The sequence below is a fragment of the Megalobrama amblycephala genome, linkage group LG24 (genome assembly GCF_018812025.1).
Source record: "Megalobrama amblycephala isolate DHTTF-2021 linkage group LG24, ASM1881202v1, whole genome shotgun sequence".
In the NCBI taxonomy this organism is placed as follows: Eukaryota; Metazoa; Chordata; class Actinopteri; order Cypriniformes; family Xenocyprididae; genus Megalobrama; species Megalobrama amblycephala.
The window spans coordinates 5,628,939-5,649,726 of NC_063067.1; the positions used below are offsets into that span (position 1 = coordinate 5,628,939).

The window sequence follows — 20,788 nt, forward strand, 5'->3', positions numbered from 1 at the left end:
TTATAAACCATAAATTTCCTGTGGTAAATTGCCTGTATTGGCTGGTATTGGTGTTTTCCATCTATGATCGAGATAGTTACATGCTTGCTAATTAAAGCATTATACCTTTTTACGCATGTGCTTATAGGCCTTAAAGCGCTTAAACCCTGATAATTGCTGCTCGCAGCTATATTAATAATAATAATTGGAAACATTACATATTAAATCCAAGCCAGATGACTTTATGAATGGTACTTCTTACAGTTTTCTTACAGAATTTATTTTCCACATATATAAGAGTACAAGGAAGTTTATGGCAACACCTCTTAAGATACAGTATTGGAATATTAATAAAACTTGAGTTTAAAGTCTTTGTTTCAATCTTACCCAGATTGTTGATCACCTTAAGCTAGTTCCAGTATCATCTGCATATTGCACAGAAAAATGGCAAGAGCCTTCTCACAAATCTCAACTCCAATCAGTATAATCGGTTCACTGCAAAAAAAGAAGTCATTAAGAAGTCAGTAAGCACTTTACAGGAAGATCTACTAAGAATTTCAATAGGGCCACTGGCTCAAGCTTTATTAGCAAAAACAGGCTCAGAAAATGAGATTCACATTTGTAAATCTGTTCTTTCAACTGTCCGTTGTAATGAATTTTGAAGAGTATAAAGTCTTGCTGCTGATTTTTGAAATTTTTTATTGGTGGCTAATTCTGGTTTCAACATGTTTAGATCATGAATAATATTAGTGGATTAAAAAATACAGAATAATGATAGTAAGTAAACCTTCTTATATTAAAAAAAAAATGTACATCAGGACAGTTTCAGGACAGACAACACTTTATTTCTCAGATAAATCTGGTAACAAAACAACACATTTAAAACAGAAATACATCAAAAAGAAGTTATTCTTGATTTTAGTTTTCATTTTGTTTCGCTGACAACAAAGAACCTGAACAAATGGAGATGAGAATTAGCAGGGTTGAAAATAACAGATTAAAATTTCCAAACACTTCAAATCGGACACCTATGCTCGAAAACCACTCGCTCGCTCGGTGTGCTGCAGTCTGGGGACTACTTTACAACTACAATGCACATCTGATAAAAGTCGCCTTTCCCAGAGTTCAAAGTGCCGTAGTCCAGGGCTCCATCCTTGCTCACAGCAACACATGCAAATCCATGAAACAGATAAAGCACACAAGATGAGACAGAATAAAGACAAGTTGCTTAAAATAAAAGCAAATGCACACACACGCAGTTAAAGATTTTAAATCTCACATTATGAAACACTAGTAGTAGTAAATGTCAGATGACTGAAGCTTTTCTAATGACTAGAGCATAAAGAGGAATCCTTGGCAAAACTACAATAAATTCTTTTCTCGTTTGAAATTATGCTGGTATTGCATCTAACGCTTGTCATTTCACGCCAAAATGCCAAAACATTCTTAACACTTGTTGCAGATTTAGAAGGCTCTGTACCAGGTGGTGCAAAAGAAAAAGTTCTTAAATGCTGATAGCAAAATAAATAATTTGATCTACAGCATAATTGTCATATTCAAAACAGCAAAGATCCAACCTGTACAGGTTTCCAAACAAAATATGTGATTTCGTTTTTATTTACTAAAGCAGTGCAAGTATTTCCAGTTATTTTCTGATGCCATGGCAGAATCCTAAGGGTAAAAACTGATATGGCATTTTTTTTTTTTTTAATGGAATAACCACTGGATAATGGTGTTGATCCATGCTAGATGTAATGAAATCTCAAGACTGGATAAAGGGTGAATCTCACAAAACATGTTCAGGTCATATTTCACCCCAAAAATCAAAAGAATATTTTTTTTTTTGTATTTTTTTTAATACATAAAGATGAAATGAAGGCTGTTTAGGATCATTAACATTTCTTTGCACTGTGAAATTATGCACAATTAAGCACATTTTCTTCTGCAGTACTCATTAATGTAATGCAAATATATATATATATATATATATATATATATATATATATATATATATATATATATATATATATATAATGTATTTGTATATATGTGTGTGTACTTATATAGTGTATTTATATAGTAATGAGAATTTAGAGTGAAATGTGCTTATAAAAACTGTTCCAAAAATGCAAAAATCGTAATGATCACAAAAAAGCTGAAAATAGGCTAGTGCAAAATATATTCCTGTAATCTTTTCTTTTAATTTCGGGGTGAAAAGTGTTTTTCCATCATACAGTTTTATTGTGAATATTCTTAAATGAATGAAAAAGAAAATGTAATGGTTGGACCAATTCACAAGAATTCTAGGTATGGTAAAAGCAAGTTTTATTGTAGTTTTGCCTGTAATTTCCATTAAAAAGTACAGCCCTGGTACAGTCCTCTAAGACTGAAAGAGAAAGACAAGCACTATTCTTACACCAAACCCATCCGCCCCCAGCCTCCACCCTTATCCGAGTCTCTGCGATTTGAATGGTTCATTCATTTTTTGCATTTCAGAGATTGGTTAGAAACACCCAGCGGCTGTCTGTGGTAGTTGGGTAGGAGTTCTGTAGTTGTGCTGAGGTCAGACCTTTGTAACGGTGCACTGACCGTCGGGGCACCCGGACCGATCTCCGCTACTCGCAGGCCCACCACCAGGGGGCGGTCTGTCCAATTGCTGCAGTCTATGCCTACCCTGGGATGCTTCCGTGTGCTCATCTTCACTTTCCCCATCCTGCTCATCTTCATACTCGCTGTCGCCAGACTCGGATTCATACCCCGAGGCGGCGTCCGGGCGGCCGAATCGTCTTCATTTTCCACGTCTTCTTCCTGTTCTGGCTCGGCGATATCGAGTTGGCCGAGAGCCTGCACAAGCTGAATGTCGCTGGAGGAAGCAGGGCTGGTCAGGTGACCGCCTAAGACAGTCGGTGGCCTTACGGGAGCGGGAGCAAAGACGCCTTGAGGACGTCCTCCGCTGACCCCAGTGTCCGCTCCATCCGCCGAGCTCTCTCGTTCCGCTGTGGCTCCGTCCACACTTCCGTTTAAATCCGCAACTGCGGGCGTTGCAATGGGAACCGTTCCTGTTCCCGACCCCACTGTTGGATTGGGATCTGGATCAAGCCTTAGTCCAGCCACACCTTTTTTAGGGATGTCCACCACATCCCTCTTCATCCTCCGCCTACGGCCGTGTTCGTTCCTCCTGTACTGCACCATGTTCTCCAGGTCGGCAACGTACAGGAAGCCGGCGATCAGCATCTCTGCGCTCTTTTTGCCCTTGTTGAAAGCATCCTCTAGCTCTCGGCTCGTCCGCTCGTCATACTGCCACCATCCATTACGGCCCTCGTAGTACCACGCGTGACCACCGGTCCCCGCACCGCGTCCGCCCGTCGCCGAAGCCTTCAGCTCTTCGGGTGAGAGCAAAGTGGGACGCTCCAGGAAGTCCTCCGGCACTTCCTGTCTACAAAGAGCGCAGCGTTTGCTGTGCCAGGAAGCTCCTTTCACACAGAGGAAGCAGAAGATATGGCGGCACGGAAGACGTACAGGGTGGACGCAGCTCTGCAGGCAGATAGCGCACTCTGGAACGGGCAGGGAAGGAGACGAAGGTGACGGACTTCCCTCTGTCACAGACTCCCCACTCACCTTCTTGCCTGAAGTCAGGGAGTCCATGGAAAGATTAACCTCGCCGCAACTAGCCATACTGTGAAGAAAACAAAAATACAATGAATTCACATGCAGATCAGGTTTGCCTACACAAGCTAATGTCATTGGTACATACGCAGACGTAACAAACGGGCCACTGTTTACCAAACTATGTCGCCCAAGTTGACAAAAGTCACGAGTAAACAGCAGTTCTTTGTTCATTGTGGCTCTGTATGATTAAAGCTTTTGCAATTCTACTCTCTCATCTGATAAGTATTGCTGCACTTATACAAGAAAGAGTGCCATTCATGTAATATCTGACTGTGAATATAAAAATATATCCTTGTGCAACACATCAAATAAAAAGAACTGTTCATTTCTGAAAGCACACAACTGATTCGTGAGATAAGGGACAAAAACATGTTTTAGAAGTTAGTTTTTATTATTTGTAGAAAAATTTCTCAGCTAATGAACCATGTTTTTCTAAAGTCTACATTTATTCACTTTGGAACTTAATTTGTGTCAACTCCGTCAGACGCATTAAAAAGCGTGACTTTTTATTTGATCCATTCAACAACAGTGTAAAGTCTTCAATAATGTAATAATGGTGTTCAGTAAAGGAGCTAAGTGGAAAAAAAAAAAAAAAAAAAAGTTCTTGGGTTAGGGTTATTATGAACAATTCAGTTCCTAAATTCCTTAATTCTCTACCCTCCTTTTTCATATTAAACATATATAACCAACATTCTTAGGTAAATCATACATTATATCATGTAGTTCAGTTGACGTTTTAATATTTTAACAACACATTGAAAAAAGAATAAGAGATTTTTCAAAATTAACAAAAACCTTCACCAAATACGGAGTTGACAAATACTGATGGTGTTGACAAAGTATACAGTAAATGTAAATATAATCATGAAACAACATTAGAACTTTCCCATATGCAAAAAAACATATTAAATCACATTATATAGGCTTTTTGAGAGCACTTGTCAACCATCAAACATAAAAACTGACAGAGTTGACAAAATTTAATTTTTTTCCACATTAATCACGTGTTATACTTGTTTTCTTTCTCAGTTGTTGCTGCCTTAATAAACATATCAAAAATGCAAAGATTTACAGACACTATTACACCGGGATGACGGAGTTGACGTGTTAAAGGTGTGACTGCAGACACTTCAACATTGTTTGTATAAAATTTAAAATTTCCAGGACTATGTGTCCTGCTGTGAGATCCACAATGAGCAGGAAACAGTAAGTGCTCCTCAGAGTTAAAGATGACCATGACATTGCCTGATTTATTCAGAATTATAAAAAATTTACGCAAAGTGAGCACACAGCTTTGATAGGCATTTTTTATGGAAAATATAATTCAAGACTTGTTGTATTGTTTGATATATTAAAGATCTCTGCCTTTCAATTTAAATGTCTATTTTTGAATTTGTTGCATTTTTAAACACTTTGTTTTAGCAGTTTTACAGTGTGACCTCATGCTGAGGACAGGTTAAATAATGTATTGCATGTATTTCAAGTAATAATACTAATAAAATTATTTAAAAATAAAAGCAATGAATGTCCTGAGTATCTAGATTTCTTTTAGATGCAAGTTAAGTATTTTTATTTTGTTTAATTTATTTATTTTAACATAAATAGGGCTTTTTTGATGTATAGGACATGGTTTGTCCCTTATCTCAAGAATCAGTGACATGAACAGTGACATGAACCAGAAGCACAAGGAATGAGAAAAATTATTACACTGTAATGTTCTAGATTTACACTCAAAAAGTCTTTGTTTACCATCACCGATCTATTAAACTGATTCAAACATATCCGTCTGGCTTGATAGGACAACCCGTGTAACATGCTCATTATAGCAACGGCCCAAATCTGATGCAGAAATGATCTAAATATATCATGACCCAAATCCTTTACAGCCAAACCATTTACGGGAAATTTTATGATGCTAGTACAGAATATACTAGAATATCAGACATTCATTTTTGGTTAGGCTTATAAACAGGAAATAGTTAGCTGGAATGCCAAAGGAACAAACTGATAATTAATAAATAATAGTAACAAAATATAATGTTTCTATGCAAACATTTACAATAAATTTCAGCCATAAATAATCAGTATTTGCCTACAAATAAATGTATATATACATACATACAAGTATATATTTGCTAACAAAGGTTACACTAAAATGTCAGTTAGGCTGACTAGATGAAAATAGTTTTAAATAACAAAATTCAATATTATATTTAAATAATCATTTTATAATACATAAATCAGTAAAATGTGACATTAACAAAAGCTAAAAATGACTAAAAAGAATAGTAATAATTTGTAAAATAACTTAGTAAATGTCGGCCACCAAGAATTTGTTGCATGCATATGTTTGTTAACAAATGTTGGAAAGGAAATGTCAGGAAGGCTGACTGGTTTAAAAGAACAAAAAAACATAATAATAAAAAAAAAAAAATAATAAAATAATATAACTCAATCAGTAAAATGGTGCATACAGTACGGAAGAGGATTAGGGCCAAGCAATAATAAAAAAATAAAACCATCTCGAGATTAAAGTTGTTAAATTTCGAGAAAAAACTCGTTAAATTTCGAGAAAAAAGTCGAGATAAAATGTTGAGAATAAACTCATTAAAATACGAGAAAAAAGTTGTTAAATTATGAGAAAAATGTCGTTAAATTTCGAGAAAAAAGTCATTAAATTACAAGAACAAACTCGTTAAATTTCGAGAAAAAAGTCGAGAATAAAGTCATTAAATTAACGAATTTATTCTCGTAATTTAACGACTTTTTTCTCGCAATTTAATGAGTTTATTCTCGTAATTTAATGAGTTTATTCTCAACATTTTATCTCGACTTTTTTCTCGAAATTTAACGAGTTTGTTCTCATAATTTAATGAGTTTATTCTCGTAATTTAATGACTTTATTCTTGTAATTTAATGACTTTATTCTCGTAATTTAATGACTTTATTCTCAACATTTTATCTCGACATTTTTCTCGTAATTTAACGAGTTTTTCTCGTAATTTAACTAGTTTATTCTCAACATTTTATTTCGACTTTTTTCTCTAAATTTAACGAGTTTTTTCTCATAATTTAACAACTTTAATCTCGAGATGGTTTTATTTTTTATTATTGCTTGGCCCTAATCCTCTGCCGTAATACAGTATATTCACAGAAGCTAAAAAAAGTAAGAAAGTGAAGAAAAAAAAAAAAAAAAAAAAAAAAAATATATATATTATTTATAAAAGTTACATCTTTAAAAGTTACCTTTAAAAGTTACATCTCAAAGTGCTTCACAGAAACATAAATAAAATAAACATACATTAGAGCAAAATTAAGAGAAAGATGCATTATATAAAAAGCAAAACAACACATTTATAATAATAATCAATCGTATGCAAGCCTAAAAAAATAAAATAAAAAAATAAAATATGTATATTGCATACACACACACACACACACATATATATATATATATATATATATATATATATATATATATATATATATATATATATATATATACATATGTGTGTGTGTAATATTTTTAATAAAACATAATAGGCTATAATATTTATAAATATGAATATTGTAATAAAAAAGCTGGGTTAAACTGCGTTTGACTGAAATAATTGTTTTTAAATTGCATTGCAGGCCCAAATCCCTCAACAACTCAAACATGAAAAACAGAAATCTATCTATTTATACATTTATCTGTTATATTGACAAATGATCTCGCTATACACACTTAATGAATGAGCTTTATGAGGCTTTGAATGTGCTGATGTTGAGATCAGATCATTGATAGATCAGATTGAGGCCTGTACACAGGACAACACCCCTGACCAAAACACAGCAAGAACAGCCTTATTTCACATTAAACCACAATACCTGAACCCTTCACAATGATCAAATCATAAACTATAAACATGTAAAATGCCATATTTTCATCATCGCTTATGTTACCTGAATATATGTTTAGATTTTTGGTGATTTTGCTGCGTGTTGTCTGAATGTCTTTCAGTTTGCTCACCTGACAAAATATCCGAAATTTCGCCTCTTTTTTCAGCGACGATCAGATTTGGCTCATCTGCTAGTCACCGGACGATCGATCATTGTTCGTTTATTATCGTAAATTGATGGGCAACGTTAGAATTCGCTCGACACAGATGAACACAATAATATTTTTCGGCTCCTCTGTGATAATAAGACCGCTGTGTGTTCGTGCGCATCCGCTCTGCGCAAAACTTGCGCAGAACCCTTAAAAAATACGACTCTCTCTCATGTCATGAAATAAGTGTTCGTGTTATTTTAACAGTGTTTAAATTGCTAAGAAACAGTACGTGTACGGATTCCATATCATCCTGAGACCTAGCATTGAAGGTTTTGCCATTTAAGCATTTTGACATCATTTTAGTATTTTGCGCATAACAATAACAAAGTATTTAAAAATATAGATTTCAAAGAAAAAGCATGGTCTATCACAAAGTATTACGGTAATTCCATAATTCATAACCTCAAGCAAGAGTTACAAATCGACCTATTTATACATTTATATGCTATTTTACCATATCTAATATAGTTTTATTAGTTTTGCAGATTGTTGACAGACCAAATTGGGGCCTGTCATTCAGTTATTTTAATATATGTGACCCTGGACCACGAAACCAGTCATAAGGGTCAATTTTTGAAATTGAGATTTATACATCACCTGAAAATCTGGAATCTGAGGGTGCGAAAAAATCAAAATATTGAGAAAATCGCCTTTAAAGTTGTCCAAATGAAGTCCCTAGCAATGCATATCCACACACAAAATACATTTTTTGATGTATTTATAGTAGGAAATTTACAAAACATCTTCATAGAACATGATCTTTACTTAATATCCTTACTTAATATCAATAATTTTGACTCATACAATGTATTGTTGGCTATTGCTACAAATATACCCGTGGGACTTATCACTGGGTCACATACATGGTACTACCATGCTTTTTGGACATGCACAACATATACCATGGTATTCTTTGGAGTACCATGTCAATACTATGGCAGCTACATTAATAGGGTAACCATTTACCATAGTGTCTAATTCCAAGACTTTTTTGTCAAATAATTTTTAATCGATTAAGATAAAACATTTAGTTGTGAAATGATAATGTGTACATTTGTAATAGCACCTCATTTCACATATCTGGTGTGTAACTATCATATATACGTCCATTTTGTGTTATGCTTTATTTTCAAGACATTGTCACTAGATGGCACAATTGTGTTAAAAAAAAGAAGAGAGGGAAACAGATGCTTGTCCCTTGGGGATTAGCTGTAAATCTGTCTACATAACCAACTAATTCAACTAGAAAAGGAATCTATTTTTATTTGTTGCAAGTAGGTTAAGACCACTTCCGATTGTAGTTCTACTTAGAATCAGAGATTTTTCTATTAAACTGTGATTGAATTCTCAGCACCTGGCACCGCGGATCAGATTATAAAGTTGGCAACTTTCCTGTTATGCTCACTGAACTGCATTAATCTCAATTATAGCAGGCGGTACAGTAATAAACAGATCCGTGCCTATCTTAAAATAAGATATTCACACTGCACGCCTGCAGGATTTTGCTTAAGTAACAGCATGTTCACTGCAGTCCATCTGTAGGCCTTGTTCTTCCTCTATTACACTGTAGAATCTCGTGTTGTCGGATGTTCTTTGTCACATCTGTGCTCAAGGGAATGCTGTTTCAAAGACGATCAAATAACTCTTCTCAGTGTCTTGGTGTTGTGATGCAGAGATAATCAGTTGATGCGCGCAATCGTGTGTAATTCACGGCATTAAATGAGAGAAATTCTTAAATTAGAACGGAAAAGAATGCTTTATTCCCTGTGGCTTTGTTACGCTAGGATGGCTGTGTTGTAGTAACAAAGTCTTGGGTTTGCGAGTGTGTGTGTGTGCGTGTTTACATGTGTGGGTGCCATATGCATGAAATCAATGAGTGCTCATTTTCCACAGCTGTTAGTACGACGGCACACAAACCCTCTCAGTGTGAATGACAGCAGCCACACGAGACCTCTCTTCTTCCTCAGGAGGGTTTCTTTCCCATGCCCCATCGGTCTCCATTTCACCCTTCTGCTCAGCAAACTTCCCTCTAATTCCCACTTTTTCATTTATCGGCACTTCTGAACTATTTCAGCTTCTGCTCCCCGAGCCCTCGAGGATGATGGTAGTTTATGAACCATCATCTAAGGCAGAGGAACTCGCTGGAACGTTTCCCCGGGGATCTCGTTCCTTTCCCTTCTAACACGGTTTCCTCGCCCCCTACGCCTTCACGAGGAAGAACCACACTGCTCGCGTGTCCTCCTTTTTCTCGTTTTTCTTTGAGCCGTGGCTTATTGTCAGCAGTTTTTCAAGGCTCCTGTCACTGGCAGCCACCTGGTAACAATAAGATACCATCAACGGCGCAGGAGAGGAAGCATAAACTGGGGCGTTGTAATGAACGCACACACAGACTCGCAGGTATGAAAGTACTATGCCACACATTCATCTTCTCCAGTTATTGGGGCTGCGTGCAAGGCGAATATTCTCCCAGTCATTGTTATTCTATGGATATGGTAAAATTAGAAATAAACATATTGGAGCTGGATCCCTGCTGAAATTACACTCCCAGGGAAATGAGCTGACAGCAATGTATTGTGGTCATGTGGGACCCCGTTTACAAACCCAGGTCACAGTTTGCATGGCACACATTCATCATTACATAATTATTAGGCGATGGATACTTATACTCACGACTTTTCAGCATAAAGTTCTAGATATACTGCACCACATCTTCCAAGTAATATCCTCTGTGACAGACTATAAACTTCAGGGCAATTAAAAGGCAATTACTCTTCAATTTTTGATAAACAAAAAGAGCAACATCAAGAATATGCATGCAATATATTAAACATTCATGGCTCAGAATTTCCGAATAGAACAAACTTTCTTATGTGTGTGTAACGGACGTAGGGGGGTAAGAGCTGTGCATGTAAATCTCACTCCCCTGATCTCAAGAGGTGCTCTATCGACTGACACTAGAGACTGCGGTCTTTAGCCTCCTTGTTAGAGGGCCAGACTCCCATGCCGGCGGACCAGGGATCGAGTCTCGCTTAGAGCGGGCAGTTCGAACAGGAGGGGTTACGTTGGTGCCGTGACCCGGATGGGAGTGAGGTTTGGGGGACGTAGGCCAGTAAGAGCTGTGCGTGTAAACCTCAGTCCCCTGATCTCAAGAGGCACTCTATGCGGTCTTTAACCTCCTTGTTAGAGCGCCCGACTCCCACGCCGGCGGACCAGGGTTCGAGTCCCGCTTAGAGCGGTTCGAACAGGAGGGGTTACATGTGTTTAAATTACTGTTGAGAATCATTCATTAAGCATTATGATAATTTGTGGAACAATAATGATAAGTAGGATGCAGTTTTATGTTAAAGCTGCAGTCCTTATGTTTTGCATCTTTGTCGCCATCTCTGTTTGAAACCTGCAATTGCAGCTATTTGCGCAATTATCATCTTTATGTGGGTTGTGCATCTGCATGGCTCCTCAGTGCGGATGAATCTAATGTTTTGAGGAGTCAACGCACCGGTGTGGATACTGTACTTCGGAATCACAGATTCTACGTCTTGGAAGTATGACCAAAATAAGAATTTTCACTGGAAAATGTCATCTGAACAAGCAAGTAACATGTCTGGCTAGTTTGTTCCGATCAACTGAGAAAAAAAAGCATTACAATAAATTGTGGTACAAATGGTAATTAAATCTAATGATCGCTTAGCTCATATCACATCAAACCGTGCAAATTATTATTACACTTTGTTTTTTTAAATTGTTAATGTTAACAACATCAGCATTGCGTGACTATGTGTATTTAGTGAAGTTCACAACGTAATTTCAGGAGGGGTGAATCCATCTAATCTTTCAATTAGTGAAACTCAAACATAATCTCAAGAGGAAGGAACCCTAATCTTTCAATTACATCCAGAGCATATAAGCAGCTACTCACCCTGATCTGGCATCAGTTGTTTTGATATCCCTCCACCTCCCCAACTCCACCACATAAATTAGGCATCTCATCTATCGTACTCCTCTTCCATGCACTAGTAGTCCCTGGGGGGTATATCCAAGCTCGAGTTGAAGCTGCTTCCTCGAGCCCCTCCACAGCAGACAGAAAGCCAAATACGCTTAACCTTATTAGCTTAAAGATTTTATGAGGAAACAAACTCGTGAAGTGTGTATTAGCATTCGAAGTCTTTTGCTTGACTACGAGTGAATAACTTATAATTGTGGTTTGGAACTTTCTAGATTAAAATCCGCCATCAAAATGACAAGTTTAATTATTCCAGCTGCTGTGAGAAAAGGCTATAAATGATCCACCACCTGCAGCATTCGGGACTCCTTCTTTACGCATACAGACGTGACGCAATGACGCAAAGGCAAACTCGTATTTCCCGCGGAAACCTACCAGTACCACTCACATTAGAAAACATTATTACAAGCTTACTGTTGTGAATCAGGTTAAGGTAAGGAAATAGATTTGAACAATGGCTGGTTATGTACTTGCTCAAAAATTGATTTTGGATCATTTTTAACCCCAAAAAGTTACGGACTGCAGCTTTAAGGTGGTATATAAAACAGCCTGAGCTCTGTGTATGTGTGAATCTGAGCATTAATATATAACTGATTTTAAACTTCAAGGCAATGAAACTTTAACAAAACAGAGCAGCATTAAGCTCAAGATTATGCATGATAAATATTAAACATTTATGATGGCATTACATCTGCAAATAGTTTTTGAGTTAGAAGATTTCTTTCTTGTGTCTAAATTGCTGTTGAGAATAATTCACTGAACATTACAGGCAGGTAATTAGTGGAACAGTTATGATAATAAGAATATGGTTTTATGATGCTGTGGTATACAAAACATCCTGACAAGTGTGTGTGTTTGTGTAAATTTCAAGGCAATGAAACTCAATTTGGTAAAATAGAAAAAGAGCAACATTAAAATGAATTATTATATATTTATATCCATTTCTGTTCTCCTAATGGATTAAAATGTGTTTTTGTGTGTAATATACTGTTGTAATTTGAGGATCATTAATAAGTAGACTTCATGTGATCTTCTTAAGAAAATGTGAGTGGTGCTTTACAAAACTCTTACATCAATTGCCAGGGAATTGTTATGCAGTTGCTAAGGTGTTTTGGGTGGTTGCTATAGTGGGCCAAGTCTATATTCAGGTCGCTATATAATTGTTTGGTTTTATCATCCAACAGGTTAAAGTCATATGGATGAAAGCATTAATTACCTTATAATTTACAATGAAAATGTGTAACCTATTATTTTTAACAAGTTAATTCTGGTGCTGTGTGCCCAATAAAATATTGTTAAAATTAGCGCCATTTTTTTTTTTTTTTTAGATTTTAAGTGAGTTTATTCATATTTTTGTTATCAGTTATTTACACTGGATATGTTGCGTTTTTATATTATTTAGTTTATATTTAGCATATTATTTTCGTGCCGTGTTACCGTGATGGCGGTTCTTACCTCAGTTGCTGGAAGGCCAGGAGGATCTTTGTGTTGTTATCAGGACATTTTACGGTAACCAATATCTAATAGTTAAATTATTTCGACATATCAGCATTATATCATTTTATTAAAAGATTCCCTGGCATTTCTTTTTGGTTTTGTCAATCGGCGCATTCTTTGGTCAAATACCTCAGAACAATCCCCGCTCATCCGCGCGCGCGCTCTCCATGACAATTAAAACGTCAGAAATTTGAATAGATAATTGGCGCCATCTAACGGTTATCTGACTGAAGTAATATTGTTTTGTGTTTAAAATGAATCATCGATTGAGAAAATAAAAACAACGAACTGGTAAGAGACACAAAAAAAAGAAAAAAAGAATAAGATACCAAAAAAAAAAGAACTAGAATTTATTTAGAATCGCATATTAATATTGATATATTGTAATTTAGTTTCAGCAAATCAATACTTCATACACATTATTTATTTAGCAAGTAGCCGTATAATAAGCAGAATAATACTGTCATTATCCCAAACTTATTTTTGATTATGATCGACGGACAGCATATTAACATACTGTAGCTAGGTTACACGAATTGTTAAATATACAATCAACAAAATGCCTCACGTAATGCTTGTGACATCCCCATGTATCTCTGGGGTTAAGTTTTGGGTTCCAGAGCTGCTTTTCTCACCGTTAATTTATGTGGAAAAAATAGCATATATTTATTTTGAGTGTGCGCGCGCAGATTTGAGCGATGTATGGTGATGATGCAGAGAGAGAGAGAAAGAGAGAGAGAGAGAGAGAGCACGCGCGCGCTGGAGACAGTACCCGCTCTTCTATGTGCGCGTGTCTGTCTATCAGACCTTCACCAGCACAAGACTCAAGACTCTCCACCTGTCATTTAAAACCAGCCTCCTGTAGGTAAGACCTGATACCTTTTATAAGCTGCAGGTTGCATGTATAACATGCGTCTATATCATCAGCATATCAAACTTATTAAAGCGGAAACATGCGCTGAATGTCTGGATATCTACAGGCACTTATGGTGAGTCCATAGACATGTGCTGTGATTGTGGAAAACGACAGATGCTCGCTGATGTGTGCTGGTTGGATGTGTTTCATGTGGATACATTTGGGAAATACACCTTTTGCTTTCGCTTCGGCTGAATTTCTGACAGATGGAGACGCGCCGCGCGCACTGGTGACCGGTTACCGGAGCGCACGGACTCGCAGCGCACTGTAGGCTGTTCATTTACTAATTAGTGCTCCAGTCGTAGTGTCTTTGGGTCACTTGTTACATCAGGTTCTGTCCTGTTTGAATAACCTAAGGTCTTGATCAAAGGCACGTGGTTGTAGTTCATGATTCATGATTCGGTTAATGAACAATAGTGGATAGTTCATCAGCCCTTCTGGGGTTTGAACCTACAACCTCACCAGCTGCTTGGATTGTCTCAGTTATTGTAATGAACAGCTGTGTGTGCATGCATGCTATAGGAGAGACTGTGGGAAGTTGTCACACATCTGACTCAAAATAGTCATACCTTAGATAGATAGATAGATAGATAGATAGATAGATAGATAGATAGATATACAGTAATGACTGCAGGGAAAACATGCATTTGTGTAATTGGACTTCAAAATCTTGTCACTTAAATATAGACCTTGTGGCAACTTCTTCATGTTACTAGACCTGTTCTCTACTTATTTCTGAAAATATCTTCACAAACATCTTAAAACTGATTTGTTAAGGCTTTTAAAGGGATAGTACATCCTCATGTTGTTCCAAACCCGTAAGACTTCCCAGAGAGCAACATAGAGTAGCCCACATCTGATACATGGGGATTACATGCGGACCAGATGTGGGCTGGAACTGTTCCAACACGATATTGCTGTCAGGGTTTTGTTCATCTTCGGAACACAAATGAAGATATTTTTGATGAAATCTGAGCGATTTCTGTCCCTCCATTGACAGCTATGTAACTACCACTTTGACGTTTCAAAAAGTTCATAAAGAGATAAAAATAATCCATATGAATTGAGCATTTTATTTGATGAACAGATTGAATTTAGGCTTTTATTCATAAACATTGATCAGCGAACATGAACAGAAACTCAATCATACATGCTTGACTAACCTCATTGGTTCTCGCCGAAGCTCAAATGTGATGCGTAACACGAGAATGAACCTCATTGGTTCTCGCACACGTCAAGCAAACATGCTTGAGCTTTCATTTACGATAACTGATGATGTGCGAGTTGATGAATGTTTATATGTGAATAAAAGCTTAAATTCAGTCTGTTCATCATATAAAGCGATCGAGTCTCTTCAGAAAATTTGGACTAAACCTCTCAATTCACATGGATTAGTTTTACGATTTCTTTATGAACTTTTTGAAGCGTCAAAGTGGTAGTTATATAGCTGTCTATGGAGGGACAGAAAGCTCTCAGATTTCATTAAAAATATCTTAATTTGTGTTCTGAAGATGAACGAAAGTCTTACGGGTTTGAAACGACATGAGTAAATGATGACAGAATTTTCATTTTTGGGTGAACTAACCCTTTAAGAAGGATTCATAAATCAACCATAATGTATAAAATAATGTATAAAATGTCTGTAAAGTTTGAAGATATGTTTGTAGTAATTTATAAATTGCTTGATGTAAAATTGAAGTTTATGGGAGGTCATCAGAAGTCTTGGGCTCTGTTCCAAAACCTAGCAAGCTGCATACGTGGGCTGCATCATAAGAACGTTCCAGACGTGAAGTCTTTTCCAAAAGATACCTTCTTTGAGCAATTTTGAAGCCAGTATTGCATGTATCCTTTGCAAAGAAAGTAATCCCACAATGCATTGTGAGTAAATTCCATCCAAAATGGAAGAAAAAGTGAGTATAGTTTAACATTTCTGCATTTATATATGCATATATATGTAAATGTAAGCAATATAGATATAGTAAGTTTCATTCAGCCTTAACTGAACTTGAATTTCATTCAGATTGATTCAGTAATAAAAAAATTGATTTGATCTTATTTAAATGCCACCAAAATGGTCATATATGAGCATGTGGCAGTACAATAGTAAAGTTAGAGTTGCATGATTTAGGGGGAGATTGAATTGCGATTGTCTTAATTTCTTTATTTTCAAATTTTAAATCTTCAAATTTTTTACCACAGTACTGTATAATTACCGCATTCATATACCATGTTATTATAAGAAGGTACTTTGTAAGTGATATTTGGTGCATGAGTAGAATCTAATATGTTTTACAGTTGCAAGAAAATAATGATCTTTATGACAGCTCAAACCTGGCAACTTAGCATTAGGGTTTTGCCTTTTCCCTAATTTCTCAGCTTTAGTTTGACTCTCTTAATGGATTCTATGCATCAGTCTGAGCATTAAAGCGAGATTACTGCAACAACTCACTGTAATTAAGCTCTCACCCGGTCAGGGTGTGTGTAGGCCTGTGTGCATTTGCTCCAGCTTGTTCATTAAAGAACAAATTTGTTCAACAAATGTTCTGCAAATTATCAGTCCCAGTCTGCCTGTTAAGGATGGAAACTGCCATTCAGCTCAATTTGCAAGCAGAAGCTCAGATCTGCATGAGATACTTAAGCGAGTTTCATTTCCAGTGCCTTTGTGGATCAGCCATTTAAGGCTTTACCATTCTCTGAGTCTCTCACATGCAATATGTGTGCATCTCTTGTCGTCTGCCTTTGCGGATCTGACAAGCTTGTGGGTTATTTTTACTGGCAGCTGTGTTTGAGTCCAGTGAAGTGAGACTGGAACAGCGATTTGCCATTTGAGATGCAGTGACCATTCATCGTTACCCATCTGAGCCTGCATGAATCAAAAATATTCATAAACCTCTTACTCGCTCGAACATGCACTCATTCGGTTTTATTTTTTGGCCACTTCCATATCTCTCTTTTTTAATGTTTAATTGTTTTATTTAATATTATATTATTATGATTTTTTATTATTTATTGTTTTATTTTTAACTCAACAAGCTGATTTATGAATTTTCAAACCACAAAATAAAAAAATCGTGCTGCTTCGCTTTGCTTCAAAACAAAAATATAATTATTTCCTGTCTTTTTCCTCCCAATATCTTTGATTTCTGCCATTATTTAAATTGTTTTTTTTTTACAGGGAAATCAACATACAAATGGCTTAATAACAGGATGAATTTTCTTTTAATAATTCAAAATGATGTATTTTTGAAACATTATGTATTTTGTATGTAAGCTCTTATTTTGTTCTGTTAAAGTTTCTTTTTAACCTTCAGCCGCAGAAGCAGTACCCACTCACTTTAAACACAGTTTGCCTATTACAAATTAAATCGAAATCAAAGACTTTTTAGAAGGTCTTATGCACCGGAGAAGCTGTGTGTATCCCAAACGAACAGAGCTCTAATATCTGCTCTCCATAATAATGCTGAGCTTGTTTTTGATCATTTGGTCTGAAAACAGAGTGGTAGCTATTCATACTGACAGTCAGTGAAAATCTGTTTTGAGGTAGTGTAAATGATTTACTTTACGCTTTGTAAGTTAAGCAATTCCAAAGCAAACCACTCGCTTTCACTGTTTAAAAGTTTAAAATTGTGCATTTGTAACGTGGCTATTTCAGAAATGAATGAGCGTTGGATCCAAGGGCAGCAGAAACTTTATTTAAACAAGCGTAACAATCCAGGCAAAAACCAAATATTCCAATCCAGACACGGGCAAAATCAGAACTGAAACAAATGTCCATCAAGGACAACACCAAACCAAGAACATAGCAAAAAAACAAGTAACAAGGAACAGGTATGATTAGTTATTGAGATAAATATGGGCTGTGTCTGAAATCACCCCCTATATCCTTAAATAGGGCACAGCCATTTATAGTGGTGTCCGAAACCATAGTGGACGTTATCAAGTGCACTAATTTTATTGGTCATTCACAGTACTGATTGCCTACACCAAACACTGATCCCTAAACCTACCCCTCACTGTAACCTTAACAAATGAAATTGGCTGCAGGCCGGGTTTTCTAGTGTAGTGGTTTGGGGGTGAAAACGCGCCTCCTCGTTAACTTTAATACAGGGAGAAGCATCTAGAAGACACACCTAATTCTTTTTCATTTACTTCTTATATTTCACTTTTTATGACAGACCACACTGAAACCCACTCAAAACCTAGGCTATACCCTTACACCTAAAAAAAAACCCTTTTAACCCTCTGGAGTCTGAGGCTGATTTGGGGCTTGGAGAAGTTTTGACATGCCCTGACATTTGTGCTTTTTTCAGTTGTTCATAAACATATAAATGACAAAAGTGTCATTACACTGTATTCAGCACAAACTAGGCTACAATAATATGTGAGGAACATGTACGTACATGTTTGTATTTTTGAAGGAATAATGTTTATGCGTGGTTATTGAAAAAACAAAAAACTTAAGTCACTGAAATAAGGCCAAAAAAAGTATATTAAATCTGAGTTCATAAGACTTCTGGGTATTGGAGGTTGTAGACTAGAGTTTTTGCTTCAGAATTATGTAAAAATGATGCTGCCTACTCCTTCATATAAAACAATAGAGAGATTTAAATTTTCTAAGACACTTTTGGTCAAGAAACACAGTATGCATGGGGGCGTGAATCCTCATGTATAATGGGTGATTCTCACCTGAGAAGACAAAATAATTGAATAATAATGACCTGAAATGACTTGCATATTAATGAGGCCTTTCAGTCAGGTAGGCTGTGAAAAAACCCTCTGTGATCATGCTGATAACAGGATTAAAGTCCACTCAGGACAAAAAAAAAAAACATGATTTTTGTGATCTCATGCATGCACGTATTATTGCACATGATATGAAGAAATTGGGTATAGGCCTATGTTAAATTACACTACCAGTCAAAAGATGGAACACATTGCCATTATAATGTTTTTAAAAGAAGTCTCAAGTCTCTAACCAAATAATGGTTTTCTATTTTAATATACTTTAAAATATAATGTATTTCTGTGATGCAACGCGTCTGAACATTCCTACCTCTAGGGCATTTCATATAGGCTACTATATTTGTTATATTATAGAGCCTAAATGTTGATGTGCAGTTGACAAACTATACATCATTAAAAAGATCTAAGACTCAAGCTTCACATTTTGACTCTTAAAATCTTATATTGACCATAATTTCATTTCTTAATATGCTTAAAAGCATACACATTTGGAGAAATATTGATGGATTCTCATATGTTTATATCAATTTTCTATACAGAGGAGTAATATGTATTATTCTATATTTATTGTCATCATTATGAGTGCTGGATGCTGTGTTTTTAATTCATACTTCAGCCGGAGGGCGCTCTGCCCCTTTTGTCCACAAATGCCTCAGTAAAAGAAGAGGCAAATCATGTGACAATCAAGGAACTAACAGAGGCAAGAGATCGCTAAATATGGCTATTCAAAACACGTTTCAAGACAATAAATACACGATTGAGACGATGAATGCATGTATTGACTGAATTTGCATCTGAATAGCGCTCGCTCCGTGGGCGTGGCCGCATTAGCGGATAATGAGCTGAATCACAGACTTCTGACATGGCTCTCTTTTCATACAGATTACATAAACACAGAAGGTTTGTTTTCGATTTGACTTATATGTTTTAAAACCTGACATCTTAACGTTTTTTTTAGACATAAGTGTAATTTTTTTGTCATTAGTATTCACTAAGTTACAGTTCATTTTCTAAGAACTATCAGATTGGACTTCGTTCAGAGGGAGATGAGAGATCACGCATCATGTTAGTTTTCTTTATTTTACAAAAAGCACAACATTTTGTTTTTACTCTGAGTGTATACAAATGAAAGAAGATATTCCACAGATTAAAATGGTGTATAACTCTTAATTGTATGTGCAACATTGACGGAGTATTTTGAGTCTCTTTCACACTGATAAGAAAAAAACCACGGTGGTATCGCCGGCGATACCTTCAGACCTCAGAGTGTTAATCCAGAACTTACATACTGTAACCCACCTAAAATCTACCCTTACCCCTGAAACCCACCTAAAATCTACCCTTACCCCTGAAACCCACCTAAAACTTACCCTTACCCCTGAAACCCACCTAAAACCTACACTTACCCCTGAAACCCACCTAAAATCTACCCTTACCCCACCTAAAACCTACCCTTACCCCTGAAACCCACCTAAAATCTACCCTTATCCCTGAAACCCTAAAACTTACCCTTACCCCTGAAACCCACCTAAAATCTACCCTTACCCCTGAAACCCACCTAAAATCTACACTTACCCCTGAAACCCACCTAAAATCTACCCTTACCCCTGAAACCCTAAAACTTACCCTTACCCCTGAAACCCACCTAAAATCTACCCTTACCCCTGAAACCCACCTAAAATCTACCCTTACCCTTGAAACCCACCTAAAACCTACCCTTACCCCTGAAACCCTAAAACTTACCCTTACCCCTGAAACCCACCTAAAATCTACCCTTACCCCTGAAACCCACCTTAAATCTACCCTTACCCCTGAAACCCACCTAAAATCTACCCTTACCCCTGATACCCTAAAACTTACCCTTACCCCTGAAACCCACCTAAAATCTACC

At 36.4% G+C, this 20,788-nt stretch overlaps 2 protein-coding genes across 2 annotated transcripts in view; one reads left to right on the forward strand and one right to left on the reverse strand.

Moving 5' to 3' along the window:
• Window positions 1–802: 802 nt before the first annotated feature.
• rnf146 (ring finger protein 146) lies at window positions 803–7,885 on the reverse strand. The gene is given in 3 exon segments (XM_048177616.1): window positions 803–2,754; window positions 2,757–3,655; window positions 7,661–7,885. Coding segments are annotated over 2 exon segments (1,110 nt in total). The 5' UTR covers window position 3,655; window positions 7,661–7,885; the 3' UTR covers window positions 803–2,542.
• Window positions 7,886–13,531: 5,646 nt separating this feature from the next.
• The window catches only part of LOC125259729 (cadherin-11), a 97,806-nt gene continuing 90,549 nt past the window's right edge, over window positions 13,532–20,788 (forward strand). Inside the window, exon 1 of the mRNA XM_048177614.1 lies at window positions 13,532–14,103. The gene's annotated coding sequence lies outside the window, so the exon portion shown is untranslated. The remainder of the gene's footprint in view (window positions 14,104–20,788) is intronic.